General features: G+C 37.7%; 2 protein-coding genes across 2 annotated transcripts in view; both read right to left on the minus strand.

The window, feature by feature from the left end:
• Nucleotides 1-6,972, minus strand: part of LOC141901339 (uncharacterized) — a 99,061-nt gene extending 92,089 nt beyond the window's left edge. Inside the window, exon 1 of the mRNA XM_074788524.1 lies at nucleotides 6,862-6,972. Coding sequence (XP_074644625.1) covers nucleotides 6,862-6,937 — 76 coding nt within the window. The 5' untranslated portion in view covers nucleotides 6,938-6,972. The remainder of the gene's footprint in view (nucleotides 1-6,861) is intronic.
• A 5,794-nt stretch (nucleotides 6,973-12,766) lies between these two features.
• LOC141901313 (stabilin-2-like) overlaps nucleotides 12,767-18,956 on the minus strand; it is a 50,985-nt gene continuing 44,795 nt past the window's right edge. The window contains exons 28-43 of the mRNA XM_074788472.1: nucleotides 18,866-18,943; nucleotides 18,676-18,777; nucleotides 18,490-18,585; nucleotides 18,005-18,145; nucleotides 17,530-17,658; nucleotides 17,279-17,321; nucleotides 15,912-16,064; nucleotides 15,513-15,691; nucleotides 15,038-15,188; nucleotides 14,686-14,913; nucleotides 14,471-14,598; nucleotides 14,261-14,371; nucleotides 13,939-14,085; nucleotides 13,661-13,825; nucleotides 13,407-13,571; nucleotides 12,767-13,254 (exon numbers count right to left, since the gene is read on the minus strand). Coding sequence (XP_074644573.1) covers nucleotides 13,072-13,254; nucleotides 13,407-13,571; nucleotides 13,661-13,825; nucleotides 13,939-14,085; nucleotides 14,261-14,371; nucleotides 14,471-14,598; nucleotides 14,686-14,913; nucleotides 15,038-15,188; nucleotides 15,513-15,691; nucleotides 15,912-16,064; nucleotides 17,279-17,321; nucleotides 17,530-17,658; nucleotides 18,005-18,145; nucleotides 18,490-18,585; nucleotides 18,676-18,777; nucleotides 18,866-18,943 — 2,199 coding nt within the window. The 3' untranslated portion in view covers nucleotides 12,767-13,071. The remainder of the gene's footprint in view (nucleotides 13,255-13,406; nucleotides 13,572-13,660; nucleotides 13,826-13,938; nucleotides 14,086-14,260; nucleotides 14,372-14,470; nucleotides 14,599-14,685; nucleotides 14,914-15,037; nucleotides 15,189-15,512; nucleotides 15,692-15,911; nucleotides 16,065-17,278; nucleotides 17,322-17,529; nucleotides 17,659-18,004; nucleotides 18,146-18,489; nucleotides 18,586-18,675; nucleotides 18,778-18,865; nucleotides 18,944-18,956) is intronic.

The raw sequence follows: 18,956 nt of genomic DNA on the forward strand, positions 1-18,956 counted from the left end.
TTGATATCTTGCCATGTGTTTACATATTATTTTGATGCTTCACTTTTCGATGGAAACGTAATATCGTAGTCGGGGCCGCTTGCAAGTAGAAGTGCATTTACGTAGAGCAGTTCACATGACGACATAGCTTGGAAACCGTGATAAAAAACCCGTTTGCGTAATACACGTATGATATGTATATACGTTCATTTAAATTTCAAATTCCCAGCTTATGATCTATTTATACGCAAGTTGTAATTCTCTATTCAAGCTTATAAATTTTAAAAAGCTTCGCGGTTTGTCGACAAGAAATAATATTGAATACAAATTGCAAATATGAACATGTATATGAATATTAAGTCGATAGACATCATGATTCCACCAAAAATCTCCGCGCCGGATGATGGTTAACCTAAAAACGTCGCAGAATATGAATATCCAGCTGTGGCTTCAGGTTGTTACAGTGCAATACAGACGGGCCTGCACACTGAGATAGTCAGATGTTATTTAGTATTATCTGGTACACACTTCCCGATCGATTCAATTGATTAATTTGATTTCCGATGATCCTTGTGCGACACATTTTTTTTCAAAACAAATCGCGCCGACGAAAACATGGTGGCATTCTCAACAGACGTATAGAGCGTGTTCGTCTGCCACAAGGCGAGACTAAAAAATTTAATGGCGAATCGTTGAAAAATGAATAAACCTTTTAAAATCGTGACTTCAAAAACCGGCTTTTATTCAACATTTGACTCACGTTCACCGGTTCGTCGCGGACGTTTACAAAAGGCAGCGAAAATATGCTATTTACTAATATGTTTAGATTTCTAAGCATTGGATCTTTTCTTTTCGTATCATTATTTACATCATAGACGCTATAGTGTACATAAAGGCGATGTTGAGCGTTTTTTAAGTGTTCATTATCAACGAAGTGTTACCTGGAATTTGCACTGCGCGCGTGTAGACGCAATATATCGGGTATATCCTCTTTCCATGGGAACCGCCAAGATAACTGTACGAAAAACACTACGCATTTCGATGAAATAATTTTGATGAACAATTACAAATACGCTACTCATCAAAAGGATTCGTTCGTCGAAATCAGGTTAACCGTTTCATTTTCATTTTTCATTTTGCAATTTATTTAGTTAAATCATAGAACCGAAGTATAAACGGAGTTCTATGGTCAAATGACAAGCACACACAATAAAATTTATCGATTATATGGACATTTTAGACCCTATGATTAAAAACAAATGCTATGTTATGTACTATCGAAAGAGTTAACAACACTGATGCTAAAAGCAAGACCAAGAATTCCATTATTTCTTAATTGATTTATTTACCTTCTGATCGACGGCTTCGCGACGAGTCATCCAATTTTCGGAAACTTACTAAAAGCGCCATAATCCACTTTCAAAATTACCCGCATATGTTATGTGTATGCATAGATCCTTATGCACAGCGGACTCTTAATAAGAGCTCACAGGAAACAATACAAAACCGCGAAAGAACTCCGTCATAGCGGCCGCATATTTTTCGTATTGATCCTCGTGACTACGATTTCCTCGGTAAAATCAGATAACAAATAAACCGAATTGGTGATAGTAGTCAGCATCCCATTACGAATACGAAAGAACATAAGTGCGGTTAAAGATACGTGCACAGCAGAGCGAGCGCGATCGGGGTCAAAGCTGAAAGAACACCCGCTCGTCACGGCCGACCAATTTCACTTGGGTGTCGGCGTGTAAAAAACCCGCGCAAGCCGCTCGTTTTTAACAAAGCCTTGTCAAAACTGTCGACAAAGTTATCTGATAAACGGCGCTGCCTTTCATTTGGTCCTCGAGTGTTGTAATGAAATATGCATGACTCGTGTTGTAACTACTTGTATGAGAAATATGTCAATACGGAAAATTGCAAGTGTGTTTCACCGAGGAGAGGAGATGATTGATATATTTTTCGGCAGCATTACAATTTGTATAGTTCATAACTGAAATATTATCGAGACATGATCTCGTAGAATGGACGTAAACGCGCGATATTATATTGGATATCCGTTTAGTTCGTTTCCGGAATCGAAATCCGTTTGACTAGATTTCACCCCCGTCTGTGGGAGATGATCGCTAGAACAAATTAGAAGGGGAACCGATTATCAAAGTTGAGATGCTTGGAAGAAATCGAGGTCACGTATAGACTAAGGGACTGGTATCAACTTTAACCCTGACGGGCTAGCTCGACTGAAAATGAATTGAGCTAGTCCCGGATTAAAGTTAACTCTTTTCAGTGGGCGGGATAGTATTTACATTAAGAATGTATCGGGCCCAATTCCCGACCACCTTCATACTAGTTGTTGACTTTAAAAGGTGCTTTATGCCTTAAGGGCTAATACCAGTCTATAAAACCGATCCCTGAGGATATCAGGCATCCACGTGTATCTGTCGGAGGCATCACACTATATTCAATCGAGATCTTGAGCTGGGCGTTTCATCGCGTGGCAATACTTCCAGCATGGAGCGACTCAAACTAATATTATTCATACGTTTTTTTTTCAATTCACATCAAACAGCACGACATTCCCTTTTTTCCTTTCGGACCAAAATCAATGAAACGAATCCGAGCGACATATTGCGATATCAAGCTGATATCATAACGAACGCGCAGCTGCCGTACGCTGTCATTGCCGAAGATGTCAGCTAAAGTTATCCCCTTCCTTCGCATCGGAGTTGATCGATGATTTTCACGTGTTAACTCGACTCGACCTGAAGAAGAATTGTCATCTTCCTAGACGATGTACATTATTTTGACGACATCAAAACCGTTACAATAATGTTTAAATACATTGATACGTGTATGTATTATTCATTGGGTCCCGTGCGAGTCAATGTGCACTACGTCATCAAAATTGGAGTTTCAAAATAACAATTAAATGAATTTTGGCGTTGATCTTGTAATTGAATGTATTTCATAACTCGTATTTTATTTATGCTAAACTTTGATGATTATTGTTGAGAGGATGTGCGCGCAATATATCGGAATTTTGGCGTCCGTTTTGTTATACATTTCATAACTCTTATTGTTTTTTTCATAAATTTTGATAACTATTTTGAGAGGACGTGCACTACGTCAGCGATATATCGGGGCGATATATAGACTGGCTGGATTCAATTCAATTATCAATATATTCAAATCCAAAATAACTAAATTGATCCTTGATATCATGTAATTCACATTATACTATTAATTGAAGACAATATTAAGCAATATGTGTTATTTTTCAAGGCACCACGAAACTTTCGTTAGTTTTCTTGATCATGATCATTTTCCGCGAGGAAGGTCGGGCCTGCACCCTACTAAAATTGCGATGTGGGATCGAAGTGACTTTTTTCAGACGATATGCTTTTATTGTAACGCATATGAAAAGTACTGATTAAAAATCGCTGCCAATTCGGGTTCACTTCAAAGTCAACAATCATGGCTTTTTGAACGAGACCTGTCACGTATTCAATAAAGAAGCGCTTCTAACCGGATAAAAGAAATAATACAAAATCAACTTTCATTGTCAAATCGGTCCCCATCATGAGCCACCAGCAGTTTTTTTAAAATGAAAACATGTACGTAATGGATATAACTCGCACGTAATTCAATCACGGACACATATATTACTGATGATTAATCCAACCATTGCAGGGATGCATTTGTTTGCTCACTTTCGATTCGAAAAGAATGTGCATTCCCTTTCGTGTGAAGACGGGGCCGTAAAGCAATGTCTACATTATAAAGAATCAATGTAGATATCGGGAATGAAAGTTACCAATTCATTGTTATGTTTTCGCATTCCAAAACTTGGTTTAATTAGACGTCTATAGCATAGGCCTTACTCTGTTCATACGTAAATTCTAACTGTTGATTCTATTGGAGGGATTATACACCCTTGTCACGAACTGGTCGTTTAAAAGGTACGGTGTGGTGTTACCTTACGTAGAATGGATCCGACCAACTCAGATATATTTCGGATATATCTACGCATTTTAAGACTGAAGAAGGGTGGCAGTAACCACCCGAAATAGTTCCAGTAATTTTCAAATGAACTGTTAATATCTACAATATAATATAAAATATATAATACATAATATATAAGACTGCTAGAATGGTAAACGGTGTTGTTAAAATAAAATGTTTCCGTCAATGAAAAGTGTCACAGCATATGTAAAAATAAAGGTGATTTTAGTACCATCCTTAAGTCCGTGTTGAGCATGTATTTCAAACATCTGCGCAACGTGAAATATGACTCTTCTTTCGGTTAAACATTCGATGACCTAGAAAGCTAACAACGATATCCAGGAAATTTAATGTCATCAGACGTACTAGTGCTATCAAAATCGAACAGACCTATGTAAAATTATACTCGTTCGGATTCGCGATAAAATTCGGATCCGCTAGTATGAATTAAAGCCCCCAGGCTTTAAATTGTAATCATAATCATAAGTATCGTAATATAATGATCCTGCTTTAATCTAGCTCGAAATTAAAAATTATCGACGGGGGTCCATGTCTTAGGGCAAAAGTAATACGCTACGTACTGTGCAATATATAATAACATGATTAATCGTTCATATTGAGATGAGCCTCGAGAATCTTGTTATCGTATCGAGGGTCTACGTTCGACTGAGGAGTCCGCATTGGGCAAGCGAGGATCCACCAGGTTCGCTAGTGTGCATTCGGACGACGACACTCTAATCGCACTACAGATATGAACCCTAAAGATCAATCCGAGTTGAGCAAGAGGCATGATTTGCCGTAGGATGTCAGAGGTTAAAAATCAAAATATTGACTGAGTGTGTAGATACGCATGCCATCTAGTGAGATAGCTAGTGGCATGGAGTCCAAAGAATACAATTTTACCGGTTAGTTACCCTTTCTATCGCAAGAGATCGTTCCTGAGTCGAGAATAGAGACGAATGTAAATCAGTGTAAATGAAAAGATATCTGTATAAATGATACGATCATTTTTTTCCGGTAAACCTTCTGATCGATATCGTCACAAAGCCATGTATACCTGATGAAACCTTCAACAGTTCACAGCGCAGCGCCATTTCCATCACATTGCGTCGTCGTTTCTTCATATCCATTTTTCCACTGGGGTTGTTTTTATCGTCGGTATAAATTTCACAGTTCACGTGTAACTAGATGATGTCCGCGTGAAACAGAACGCGTTCGATTGTACAGATTAAAGTTGCACTAGCAGGCCACACGTGGTAAACCGTACAGTCTGGAGGCGTCGTTCGCGTTCGGAAAAGGACACCTGGCTCTTACTCAATACAACAACACAATCATCATTAGGGTACGTTATTACAACCGCATTTGTTATAGATCTGTGTCAACACATCCGGTGCATACTGTTAGTACCCGCAACGAAGAACGAAATATCTTGTAATCAGTGGGCATATAGTTATATTGCCACGTTTAAACGTTTATATTTGAGGTGCTTAAGATGCCCGGAATGAGATTAGGATTAAAAAGTGGCGACAGCTGGCCTGCCATATTCAGAGCCCGCTGCAATAATTGAAATTAACAAAACTATCTTTATTCAATGTAGGGATAGGGATTGTCGCGTACAGACAAGTCGCAGATGTCCAATATACAAATAATATTTTAATGGTATGCAAGATTTAAAGCGCTCATAGGGATTTCTAGCCAAGTCGACTGTACAGTGAAATGAAAATCAGTATATTTTATGATACACATATGTACCATTTAAGTTTAAGAGTCATTCTGTTTTACAGTGCTATCATTATGTTACTCGTCGAAGGAAACTTAATATTTCAAATAATGAAAAGACATTTCACCGGTGGCCACATTCACCGGTGGAATAAAATCAACTATTTTATTATACTCGGCAAATAAAGCGTTAATTGTGTTCAGTCAAAACTAAGTTCTTTTCTCGTTGCAGTAAAGCATTGTGAAACCGGAACGGTTTAACGCCGCGCCACAATTAGAAAACAATTAACCTCACGATGACTCCAAAAATTAAATGGGGAACATATTAAATCTTGTGTGCGTTTATTACTTACAACGAATCAAATCCAATGCAGCGAGAACGGTGGTTTTGGCTATGATTTGATTTGTTTGTCAAAACCTTTGATCATTCGTTTTATTTTCAAGATAATTTTTCGTTATATTTTCAGAATATATAAAATGTATGTTTTAATTATTTACACGGCAATTACATGGTTAAATCCGACAATATCACAGAAATGTTGTAAGATTTCATTTGCGAGATTTAACGATGTACATGTGCTACAGTCTTGCGATGCATTGAGGTTCGAAATTAAATTTTTTATGTTAATTTAAATGATCAATTTTTTTCTGATTTTTACGTGGCACACATTAACATTCTAAATTTTTCAATACTAGGGAATGTTCTATGAATACTGTTTTACATTTAAGTTCCTCGACTCGGTTAGGATTACATCGGACATTTCGCAGCCCAAGGCGTTCGGCAAAAAACATTTTACTCGAATTCCAATACGATGCATGGTTCCCTACAGGGAGGAATGAATCACCGTTAAATCATTGATTTCGCGAACAACTTAATTTTCCGCACCAGGGAAATTACGTATATCGTATTTAATCATTTTAATTCTGTACAGAAATCCATAATATCACATACCCGAGGTCCCACCACGGGGGTTACGGGATCAGCATGGCATGAGTTTTAGATTTAACTAACCGAGATATTTACATTGACTTCGGTTTCGAGCAATCTAGATGCATATTGTATATAGATAATTTTACACGCGCGGGAAGAACCACGTTGTTGAATATATCTATTTTTTATGCTAATTCAAAATTTGTATTTGATAAGTGAACGATAAATACCTGTACGAGTAAACGTTACGTTGCCGATTCCGTATCTGCTTAAAGCTTTCGTTATGCTCGTCATAGAAGCCGGCATGGCGATCAGATGATAACGCAAAGACGAAATTTCAAATTCGGTGCCAAATTTCGACAGTAATGTTATGAGTATCAGCGTACACTTGAATAATTAACGAATTATCAAGTACACGTAAATTGTCCGTAGTCGTGCGTGCGTATACGGACTGTTTAGTAACAAATTAATCTTTACGCGAAAAGCCACGGATTTTCGTTTACTGAAAACGCCTTCACACGTCTCAAATCCGTTCACCACTCTGCGTAAGGTAATAGATCTACGCGCGGCGCACAAAAACACGTATATATCTTTTCTCAAACTTTTTACACCTTATATATCATCGGCGTAATAATAATACCAGCTAGGTCTTTTCCTTATGAATTAATGGTCGTATGGTTATTTATTCGGCATTCTGCACGAATATTTTATGAGAGAAAAAACATTCGCGTTGTCACGCGCATTCCGGGTAGCTATAATTTGCCAGTAAATCCTATTGAAAGTGAACGAGAACAATTTGTCGGGGACCTGTCTGATATTAACAGGGAACCTTGATTCTATATACGATGATTTCGACTGTCATTCGGAGCCATAAGGTTCTTAGAAACGATAGTACTTAGATTTACCGGTTCGGTTAATGTGTGAATTCGAAAAGGATTTTCTCTCTCCATTCACAGTAGGTTGTTCTCATCAAACTCTAATTATCGACGTAGATGAAATAGTGATAGAATATAGGATTGAAAATGCGTAGACATAGCACTCGGTAGATACGGCTAAACTACTTATTTCGGGTCACATCAACGATCGATTTTATAATGATTAATAATTCACTTTTTTGAATGAAAATGTTTATCCCGTAGATTTATCTTTGTGTTTCTGTGTTATGGAGAAGTGGTTTCTGGTACAGTAGAAAGGGACAAAGACCTTACCGGAATTAGAGTCGTTCTCAACACACGTCGAGTTTCGGCGTCCGTATCGTTGTAAAACAATATCCACAGCCACCGAATAACGCGGTTTATCCACGTCGAATCCGTGTCGCTTGAAACCGACGAAAGCGCTGGGTGACTGCAGCTCCATTTTACCCATCAGCTCAAGATCCGAAATCATAAATGTGTATCCATCTAAAAACGGCCGAACGTTGTCCCATTACTCTTTCTAACCCGAGTAACAACATATTCCTATCCAGTCCAGAAGTCGTCGGCTGGTATATCGGCTGCCGTATCCGCATTGCTGACCCGGGCTAGTTAGGTTTGGTTTTTTTTCTTCCCCGAACAATATTCACATTTATCGCCGCGAGATTTCCATCAGGCATCTGCCAATATGACAAATACGGTTTTGCTTTGTGACAAAACTATTCAATTCAATTATAGCTCTGTTTCCAGTCGTAAACGCGGAAAACGATAGAAGATTCGATTGACACGTGCGTCTTATTTCATTAAGAAATACAGTCGCAGCGGTAAGATCACATTCAATCTATATACAGCCGTATGGAAACGTGATACAAATTGTGTAACGAATGCCCGAGATCATTTACACATTCAAATATATACATGAGAGTTTTGACACACATTTTTTGGCGGCGTTTTAATTAAAAAGAGAAATCTGATACGGTAAAGTAGTCGGTTTTCGATACGTCGGTGGTATCTCTTTTACCTGGTAGCGCAAACAGAAATCGCCATGTATATTGATAAATACCCAAGCGGTAAGCGCGTCACCGAACGCCAATAAAAACCGATATTCTCCGAATACTCCTCGTTCACTAATGCATCGCCTCTAACAATCTTGATAGTATGGCGGATTTCACCGAATTTAGAGCAGCAGCCGCGTAGATGAGCTCTGCAAACACGAGCGACACTGATATAACACAATTCGCGATATTCAGACCGAATTCCTCTGTAAATATTTACTGTTCTTCTATATATATATATACATATATATATATGAGAATTCCGAAGATTTATTGCAATCACTGCAATTGCGCTGGGACCTTTTGCCGGCAATGCATTCGATGAATTGTTGTGCGCGATGTTTTTACTACTAACATAGATAGCGGACGAAGCCCCCGTTATTCCAGAGTTACCGCAGAACAGGTGCATCTAATGCGATTGTATATAGATATTGTGACATGTAAAAATAGCATTTTGTGACCGTGTGTTACATATGCCAAACTACATTATGATATCGTCGAGACCTTCCGAAACGCTTTCTTTTTAACAGACACTCTCACGAACTACTCGAAAAGGGATACTAAATTTATACACTTAAGAATGAAAGGAGCAATATGCAATATGTACAACGCAGGTGATCTCAGTTATGAAAATACATAAGTTAATATAACTTCCATTACATTACACGACGAATAAAAATCACTTGATATGCAAAAACAGACAATAAATCCGAATATTAGTTGTGAATGTAAACCCATATATATCAGGCATATGTGCAAATTGATAAAAGATTTTTTTAAAACCTGAAATCAATAAAACTCAGTTTACCTTTGGGTTCTTTGGTCATTTCGCTCTGCGTCCAAGAAGATGGTATTCCCAAAAAGGACCTGACTCGCTTCATTATGATTCCAATTCGTAAAACTTGCCGTCAACAGTAACGTATTTCTACTAAGAAATCGCCGTAAGCTCAAAACTGCAAAGCCAAGGAATTGTCAGGATATCTGTTATTCAAAGTAAAACGTTCATTTTTTACTTAATGTGAGTCGCGCGTAGGTCACTTTTTATGGGCTCTCGGCGGCTAGACTTTTGACGTTTGACCGTCAAGCTTTCGGGTTCGGAACTCGAGTGCAAAACGCGAAAGTTCTTAAAGTTACGTCGAGACTTGGAAGTTACGTTATAACGCTACATAATCCGATCAGCCGAAATCCCGCGATGCAAGGAACTCAAGAAGTTGTGAAATGAGATTGTGGATTAAACTTAGCTCAGTAATTAACTATAGCCAATGCGCAAATTCTGCGACCGATTCCGTATCGGATAATATCTACGCACAATTTTCGGTCAAGTCTGCAGGGAATGCGCAATCGGAGACTTGTGTTGGTCACGGAAGGTCAAACATTCCCGATTGAGCCTAATTCCATTACCAGGCTGTATGATACGACTGTATTTACCGATTTGTCATTACTATTTAATAACTGTGTATCTCGCTAATATATAGCGTAATTTGATGAAATTAATACACGGCCAGGCACACACTGTGTGGGGAGTGAATCAGTTGCATCAGTTTCCGATGTCACTTTTCATATGCTCACTTCCACATTCAATATTTCTGTTCAATTCATTCCAAATATTGATTATCGTTTTTCAAAAAGGTTTTCTAAAAACTTTATTATTTCGGATTCATATACTTGTTTCTCCGCCGATAAGGTTTTGACAAAAAACTCGAAAAAAGAAGAAAATTGCTACCGTATTTCACGAGAGTTGGATTTTTATCGTTATAGATTTTTTTTTCGAAATTCATCATATGCCCACGGAGCATTCGTGCATAGCTGAACATTATAGCTGCAGCCATTGGACGAGACATTCGGTACGGGCTATGTTTATATATAGGCCTTGTTACTCAGGGGTCAATTCAGGAGAACCAAGTTCGCCTCTCTGAAGGGGATTCCTGTTTGTATTTTGTTTTGCTTTTTACATTTTATTTTTTTGTTATAACCTATTTCATAAACAACGGAATCACCTTTCAGCTGCGCAACGCTTCACACCACGGACATCAATGCTATTGACACAATTGAGAATTTAACAGTCAACTTTACATCGACGCTGGAAAATACGCGCCTGAGTCAGAAATAGTGACCACAAGAAAAAGTGTTAGAAAACCTGCGAGGAATGAATTACACACCTTACGCTAGAAAAGTTTACACGAACTATTTACATCTTTACCTCTCAAATGTACATCGTGAATCCTAGAATCCATGTTAATTCTGCGGTGTTGACGAGTACAAGAACAGTTAAAATCTGTCTGTACCTAAATGCATGCATCTTATGGTAAGAAATGAATGTGTACTTAATCTGTGTTTCATAACGAATAATTGCGCAAAAAATGTAACAAATATTTCCACATGTTTGATTCATTCTCGCGCTTTGGAGCCAATACCACAACTTCAAGTTATCTTACGTATGCATTCATACAAGCTTCATGTTTTGTTTTGTTTTGGGGCAGCGGACACAATCATGAAGTTTTAGAATAATTATGTTGGCATCAGGTTTGAATCGCTCGGGTACAAATTTCCATCAAGAATAAAAATGATAATTGCATCGGAAATAATAGCTTCGAATCTTAGTATTGGGAAAAATAAAATTTGATTTAGTTGTACATAATCAAGAAGATTCTTTTCATTGTTTCCAAAGGATCTTAGATATAATCATTTGTATTTCGTAGACTCACCCCATGGTGTAAGCATCAGTGACTGGGGTGGCTTAAGCATTCTCGTTCTGTGACGCCTCACAGTCTGCCGCTCGCCGTCAATGGCCCAGTAGGTACGTGGGCGATGCCCGCGATTGGCATTACGCGCGATAGCTCTGGCCCGAGGGGCCGACTGATACGACCCAGGAGGCTCCCATTCGATTAAGCATCTCTCATGCGCATCCGCCAACTGCTCAATTTCTGTCTCAAATTTCATATTATATATATCGGAAACTGTGCCGTATTCTTGGAATGTATTTCGCGTCGATGACGCATGTTGGCTACGATTTTGGAGCGCGTTACTGTACCGGTATTTCTCGCTCAAGAATACCTGGGCAGTTTTTGCGCGCGTTGGTATGTTACCACGACGCCGTAAATCCGTGTCAGTGAATTCGCAGTCCCTATGATGAACATCCATGTCGGTAATTCCGTCTATCACTCATAAAAAGCGCATATCAACCGCTATATCTCTCCAGCGCAATTTCGGCGTCAATCCTCGTGCATTCCGACGTGCCTAGCACTTGTGGAATGAAACCATCTGTTGAGATAATGTTTAATGTTGAACAATTAGAAAACGCTCCTAAACGATCAATATGTCATGTATATATGACACAAAGGTGGATGTATTTAACGCGTCTCGTAACACGATACGTCAGCAGTGAGTTTGTAGTGAAAGGCCGAAAATGCCTTTTGTGTACTATAGTCAGTGTTACATCAAATAGATTTTTTCATCAATTGATTTCTTAGTGGGTTTCTTCGATAAGTATAATAATTCCAACGAAACAATATATACCGGGGTATTCATTTAACTTCCAAATTTAAAAACGACGTTCAAGTTTTTCCTCGTCATCTGCAAGGTTTCTGATTTCCAAAGGATGTATGATACCATCGTCGGTTCGATCTACGAGCAATTATCTCATTATTGAGATAATTGCTCGTAGGTTCGATGTGTTGATTCTAGGGGTCAGCCTCACATACGGAGTCTCAAAGACCGTTATCAGTGTGCATGAATAAGTTTAACAACGACTGTCAAACAAGTGTAGTTTTGAAGTTCACCCTCTCCGGGATTTTCAGTGAACTAAAATGTTACCGATAGCTACCGTCGAGTCGAACGGAATTCATAACGTTGGTATTTATACGTTTTAGATTAACAGATTATCAAAGGCATTTTATGCGTTAAAGACTTATTTTTATGAATAAAAAAGTATTTGGAAACAGTGTATGATTAGATTAGATTGACTGTTTGCGTGTGTTTTTATCTATTTGTGTTCCACATGTTTTGTAATTTCTTTTCTACATATCATCTACACTTAGATTATTTACGGAAAGTCATTTGAAAGGCATTGGCCAGATCCGTGGTGGATTGTAAAATGAAACGTACCAGTCAGAATTTCTTATCAAAATCAGTTTTTATTACGATAATGAATAGTATTTACATGCATCAATTTGATAAAAGATTTATTTCTAATTGGAAAATGTAATTCTACTTGGTAAATTCATTGTTATCGGTAGAAATTGACAAAAAAATAATAGGGTAGACAAAAATCGTATACGATTAAAGTTGGTCCATTCATTTCCCGTATAACAAAATATACCTTTACTACAGCATTAAAAAGTTAGAAAAAGTAATGGCTGTAAAAAAAAAGAGTTTATTTTTTTTACCTGAACTGAATCATCTGAAAAAAAATGTCAGCACTGTTGTTAACCGTAACCAAGAGGATTTTATTAGACAAGAATGTATCTACAATCCCTCACAATGGAAACATGACATTTTCAGATGAAGTAGCTCCTTGAACGTCATATAGAGGGTTATTGAAAGAATGATCGTAATTAATGTCCGACTGTTCATCGGTTTCAGTTCCAGTTTTCTTCATTTTCTCCGCTTCATCGGCATTCGTGTTCGTAAAAGTTTCGAAAGAATATTCATCCGAATCCTACAAATAAAACACCATACGGTCACGATAATTGCGATAATCACGATCATCACTATTCGAGATCTACCTAATATACAATATTTTAAAAACGGAATTATTTTGCATTCAGGAAAAAACTGAATCCTTTTTGATAATATACTACACGTGCTCACTTTAGAAAATGTGGCTATCAGTGAAACGTCATTAGAATTAGCAGTTCTTATCTTGTATATCAAACACAGAATAATTATGATCAAGACCAATAGTGCAACTACAGCAATCACAATCCAAAGAGCTTCGTATAAAAGGTACGGCGGCTTTTGAGTGTTCAGCTGTTGCTGAAATCATACCAAAAAAAACAAAACAAATCGATAACGATATCATCTGATGTATACGTCTATACGCAGATACTTGCAGCTTCACTCACCGGCTGAGCAGCTGTAGTCGTGGTTATCGTGGTTGCGGTAGCGGTGGTAATCTCGACAGGTCTTGTAGTAGGTTTAGGAAGCATTTGGGAGGTGAAGTGTATCCAGCCGTTTGTTACAGGGATATTCGGGTCGACGATCTCCAATTCGTTTATGAAGTATTTCAGCTAAAATATATGCGGTACACATATTTCTATTGAGTTGAAAACTTGAAAAGGGGTCATATGAAAATTGCTGAGCAGTAGAAACTGAGTGGTAAGCCTGATTAGGGTAAGCGAACCTGTCCATTAGACGAGAGAGTGGAATTTTTCGCAGTGATGTTGAATTTTTGTTCGGATAACGATGTAATTATTGTTCCATTCATATCTTCCGACATCTTGAATCTACCAGGAAAGATGAGATCAGCGAGCTGGTCAGATGAAATCAACTGAAAGGAGAACCAGTCAATAAATCCACAAAATGTGACGTCGACGCATCCATATATGCTACTGATAACCGAACAATTTTAGTAAACTTGAATAAATTAACTGAACTTAATGTAATCAGTTTTTCTATATGTTCACATTTCAAATTAATATGTTAATAATCCATGAAATTCTTACAGGGGTTTTCAGCTCGAGAGTCGATGGTACGAAGAACGTCACTACTTCTTTACTCAGAGAAGTCATAAGTCTATTGACAGCAGTAGAATGCAGGGCAGACAACATGAGTACCTGGAAAAAAGTACGTTTGCCACCTTAACCGTTCAATATTGTCAGGAGATGTACTCTACCGAGACACTTTCAAAACCAACCATGCCATATCTACCTTACCTTATGGAATTGTTTTGCCTGCTCCATCGTCAAGAGGGCATCCGTAATATTTCCATTACAAAACGTACCATTACCAACCAGACCATGTTTACACTTACACTTCAAATTACCTTTGACTATTGGAACACCTAGAATGACGATAACAATTTTGAAACACATACGAATCTTAATGTTAACGTTGAGAAACTAAAGATAATATGAAGTTCTTCAATAACCTTTTTCACTACATTTCTTTAGATAGTGCGTAGTATAGATATTCACATTCAACTTTCTGATGGCATCGTGAAGGAAACATGATTTTCTGTGTTTCAAATAAGTTGCCGATACGCACTTTTTCTCTCGTAAACACTCCTGGCCGCACACATCTTGATTAGCGATAGAAACGACTTTATAATCTGGCCCGCGTTGCTGTGTGTCTTCATATTTCTTCATCACACACCCACCTATCAAGCGAAGAGGCACTCTTTACATCTCAATACTAATGACTTGTACCAAAAATACATATGTATTTTTGCTAGTACCCGCGATATACAATCTAATGTGAAGAACTTGTACAACGGTACAGACCTTGAGGATGCTTATAGGTACAAGTTGCTCTTTTGTCACAACCTCCGTTATCGGTGTCGCACGGATCTGGTAATTTTCCGCACCTAGACTTTGTGGAATCATCAATAAATGAGAAACCTATTGGACAAGTACACAATGTGAATCCACGATACTGAAAAAACAAACCACAACACAAATATTGCCACGGTTTTTATGCTTCTACGTGAAACAATGGAACGAACCTAAGATTCCACAAATAAATCTAACCACGGATGTATAAACAAAAAAAGATCATACGTCCACGTTCATGATCAAACTCTTTGGACGTTTCCGGAAAAGTTGGCCATCATCAAACCCCCATAACTTTTTTATGATATAACATAATTTTGGTCACCGTTTTGGGAAAGGCATATTCATGGAACAGGTAATTTTAGCCAGTCTTGACACTATAAGAAGGGTTTTACACAAGATGGTTTTCTAAGAAATGATATTTTACCTGCCAGCTGCACATTGGTGGTGGATAACACTTTCCATTTGACTCACAAACTTGTTCACATGTTCTGCCATCACCACGATAGCCGGGGGGACAAATGCAATGCGTCGTACCATTTTTGTACTCCAAACATTTAGCTACTCCGTGACAACCACCGTTGTCCTCATCACATACCGGAGCAGCTGTAATAAAGAATGTCGGCGTTATACGAGAAAATATCCATATGAAGCCTTCTTATTAATTTACATCGTCTTAGTGTGCACGTACATAGCCGCGTAACTATCATTTTCAAGTAACTCGATTCGTATTTTGCACAAACTTTTTAGTATTCACGGGCATTTAAGCTGAGTAATAAGTTGTGTAAATCTGCAGTTATCGAGAGTCTGCTTGTAACATACGTACGTTGGTCGCAGTTTGGTCCCATCTTGCCTCTGATGCAGTGTTCGCAGCGTTCTCCATCGAAGTTCCTCGTACATATGCACGTTCCATTTCCGTGAATGCCGTCATTGCAAGTTCCGTGATTATTGCAGGGTTGGTCAACACCACCGGGACATTCTGCAAATGACGAAGCCTTCAATGATTAGCATGTGATTTCGGCATTTTGAATAACGATATACATGATAACACAAACTATAACGTGAAAACTTAATAGATAAACATTTACTATCGTATTATCAAGTGAAAGATTTGAAGCGCATAAACATAAATTGATATAGATACTGTTATAACTGATTAACAATCTTTGACTAACGATTCTAATCCAAAAACAGTCGAACTTGCAGCATGCTGTTTATGCATTTATGAAATACATGCTGCTTCTTTGGTTTTTCCTAATAGATATTACTTATCAAACATTGGGACAAATTAGCGCAAGCATCCGAAAAATATTTTTCATTTAGTGTTTATAGAATATTTTCAAGGAAAGATGCAGAACCCGTGAGCCATCTGTTGGAATATTCCTTTGAAAATACATGCACTTTTCAAGACCATCACTAGAACATTCTATCTTTCTCTATGTGGCTGTGGATCATGATATATAGTAAAGAAATGGACTAATTTAACGACTAATTAGAGTCAAATTAATTCTCAACCGCGAAACTGAAGCCAACTAATTGGAATCTCGACGCTGTCACGCTACTCATGCAGAATAAAACTCGCATGCCAGGTCTGTCAAAGCATGGACGTAATAAGAATTTCTAGCTTACGTCCATGGTCAAAGGAATCTATCGAATGCCAAGTACAGATGCAGAGCCAGATAATGAGTACACCCGTTATAAGTTTTAGCCCACTACATACAGAATTTAAGAGAATAAAAACGAATTTCGTTCATCAAGAATTAAAATCAAAATACACGACTCGAACTCTCGCCAGAGGTCATCGTCAGGTGAAACGTCGTGTATTTTGATTTTGATTCTTGATATCTAATATTTGTTTTTATTCTTTTAAATTCTGTATATAGTAGGTTTTAAACTTATTATCTTTGCTCCACGCCAGAGTGTGGCAATTCTACCATGCGTATGCCCATTTAACGATCGAGGGTCATACCCATGCCTTAAAAGCGATTGTAGTTATCGAATGGAATAGAAATATATTTTCATTACAGCGTTACATTATTGTCTAATTACCCTATTATATTTGATTCGAACTATCAAGTCAAATTTGAATAAACAAATATATCAAGTCAAATGTTTAAAGAAAGTTGGAATGAAGATATTGAATAAAACATCACTTTTATCATGCATGTTGCCAAGGAATAAGCTCGATATTACCTCTGCATTCGTAATCAAAAAAGCCTGGGCAACACCTTAACACCTGAAATATCAAATTTTGGTAAACAACATTTCTTCACCGGGACGAATTACTAGAAAACCAATATTTTTTCATGACTGTGCTTTTGTATTCAATGTATGGTCTCGTGATATATATTCGACTAATTGCTTCGCAAAATCTGACAGATGTCAAAGCATCGACTGCTCGCATGAGCGAGCATTTATTTTCTTTCGGTAAACACACTACTAACCAAACGATTTCGCTTTCCTATTGTGTCACACCGATTAATCTGCGGGCTGAAGACGCCAGCGATGCCCTGAACAGCTCCGCCGAAAACGATCATGTCAGCTTGCACGATGCGAATATCATTAACGTAATACTGGGGAAAAATTGATAAAAAAGTGGATGTAGCCTATGTCTTATACTTGAATTCTACATTAAATCAAAAGAATAGAATTCGATGAATTATCCATTGAAAATAATTTAAATTGATGACATCGATAATGATATATAATTGGAAATTCGACAAAATAAATCATTATATTTAACTATATACAACCTATATCTATGTCCAATTATATATACATATATTTCAACCTAGAATATTTCGGGTGAATTAAGTACATCAGGGGCGGTTGCACATTCAGTTATACGGTCTTAACAGTTCTGAATTTGAAATCCTAGCATCTGATACTTATAATGCGCATATACAATATGCGTATTACCTTCGGTCCAGTTTTTGAAAATATCAAGGGAAATTCCCGTTGATTGTTACGGCCCAGTAGCGTGTCGGCTTTTTTCAATTTATTCAACATTCTCGTAGTGATCAGGGTTGGCACCACGTAGTATGAAAGATACAGCGAACTCTAGACGTCGAAAATGAGAAAAGTTCGTGATTAATCAATAGGCCAATGAACTGACACAATTAGCGCCACATCCCTGAAAATTCTATACGAGAAATTAGTTTCATGCACTAATCGCGTGCTAGGCTGCCAACTTCTAAAAAGTGCTATCAGTAGCAGCTTGAATCTTTTTCCAGAAACAATTCATTGAAATATGAAAGAAAATGTCCAATTAATCGGAAATCATCTTTTAAGCCTCAGTAACCTATCATTTCGTGTTTCTGTATGCATCAAACAAATCAAATCCGTACTTATCGTTTGACACTGAAATCAGGAACAGTTAACAGGCCTGCGCGTGTTATACTCACGATTTTCAAGTTTTTATTTTCGATGGCTGAATCAACTGGTGCAAATAATGTAAACGTCTGGTCTAGATTGGCCATCTTTTCGAGCATTCCTGTTTCCTGACAAATCGAAAAAAGTCCACGTTTTAAGACTGGATTTTTCGCCATCGAGATCTTCATCAAAACCACGCACTACCAAAACTAACTTACATTTAGATAGTCGAGAAATATGGAAAACTGTCCTTTTGAAGTAAGCATTTCAGCAAGAGTAGGTGCGTTACGATCAGACATTATCGGGTAAGGTTCCAAAACCTAGAAATATTTATTACGACTGTATAGAGATATTTTCAAAACCTGCACCTACAATAAGCTACAGCGATGTACTTTTATAGTTACTTACTTCATCGATTATATTCACAAAGCCATTTATCGTTGGAATGTTTGCTTCCAATACTCGAGCTGAATTCACGTAGTAGACCTGAAATGATAAT

This window comes from Tubulanus polymorphus, chromosome 3 (assembly GCF_964204645.1).
Source record: "Tubulanus polymorphus chromosome 3, tnTubPoly1.2, whole genome shotgun sequence".
Lineage (NCBI taxonomy): Eukaryota > Metazoa > Nemertea > Palaeonemertea > Tubulaniformes > Tubulanidae > Tubulanus > Tubulanus polymorphus.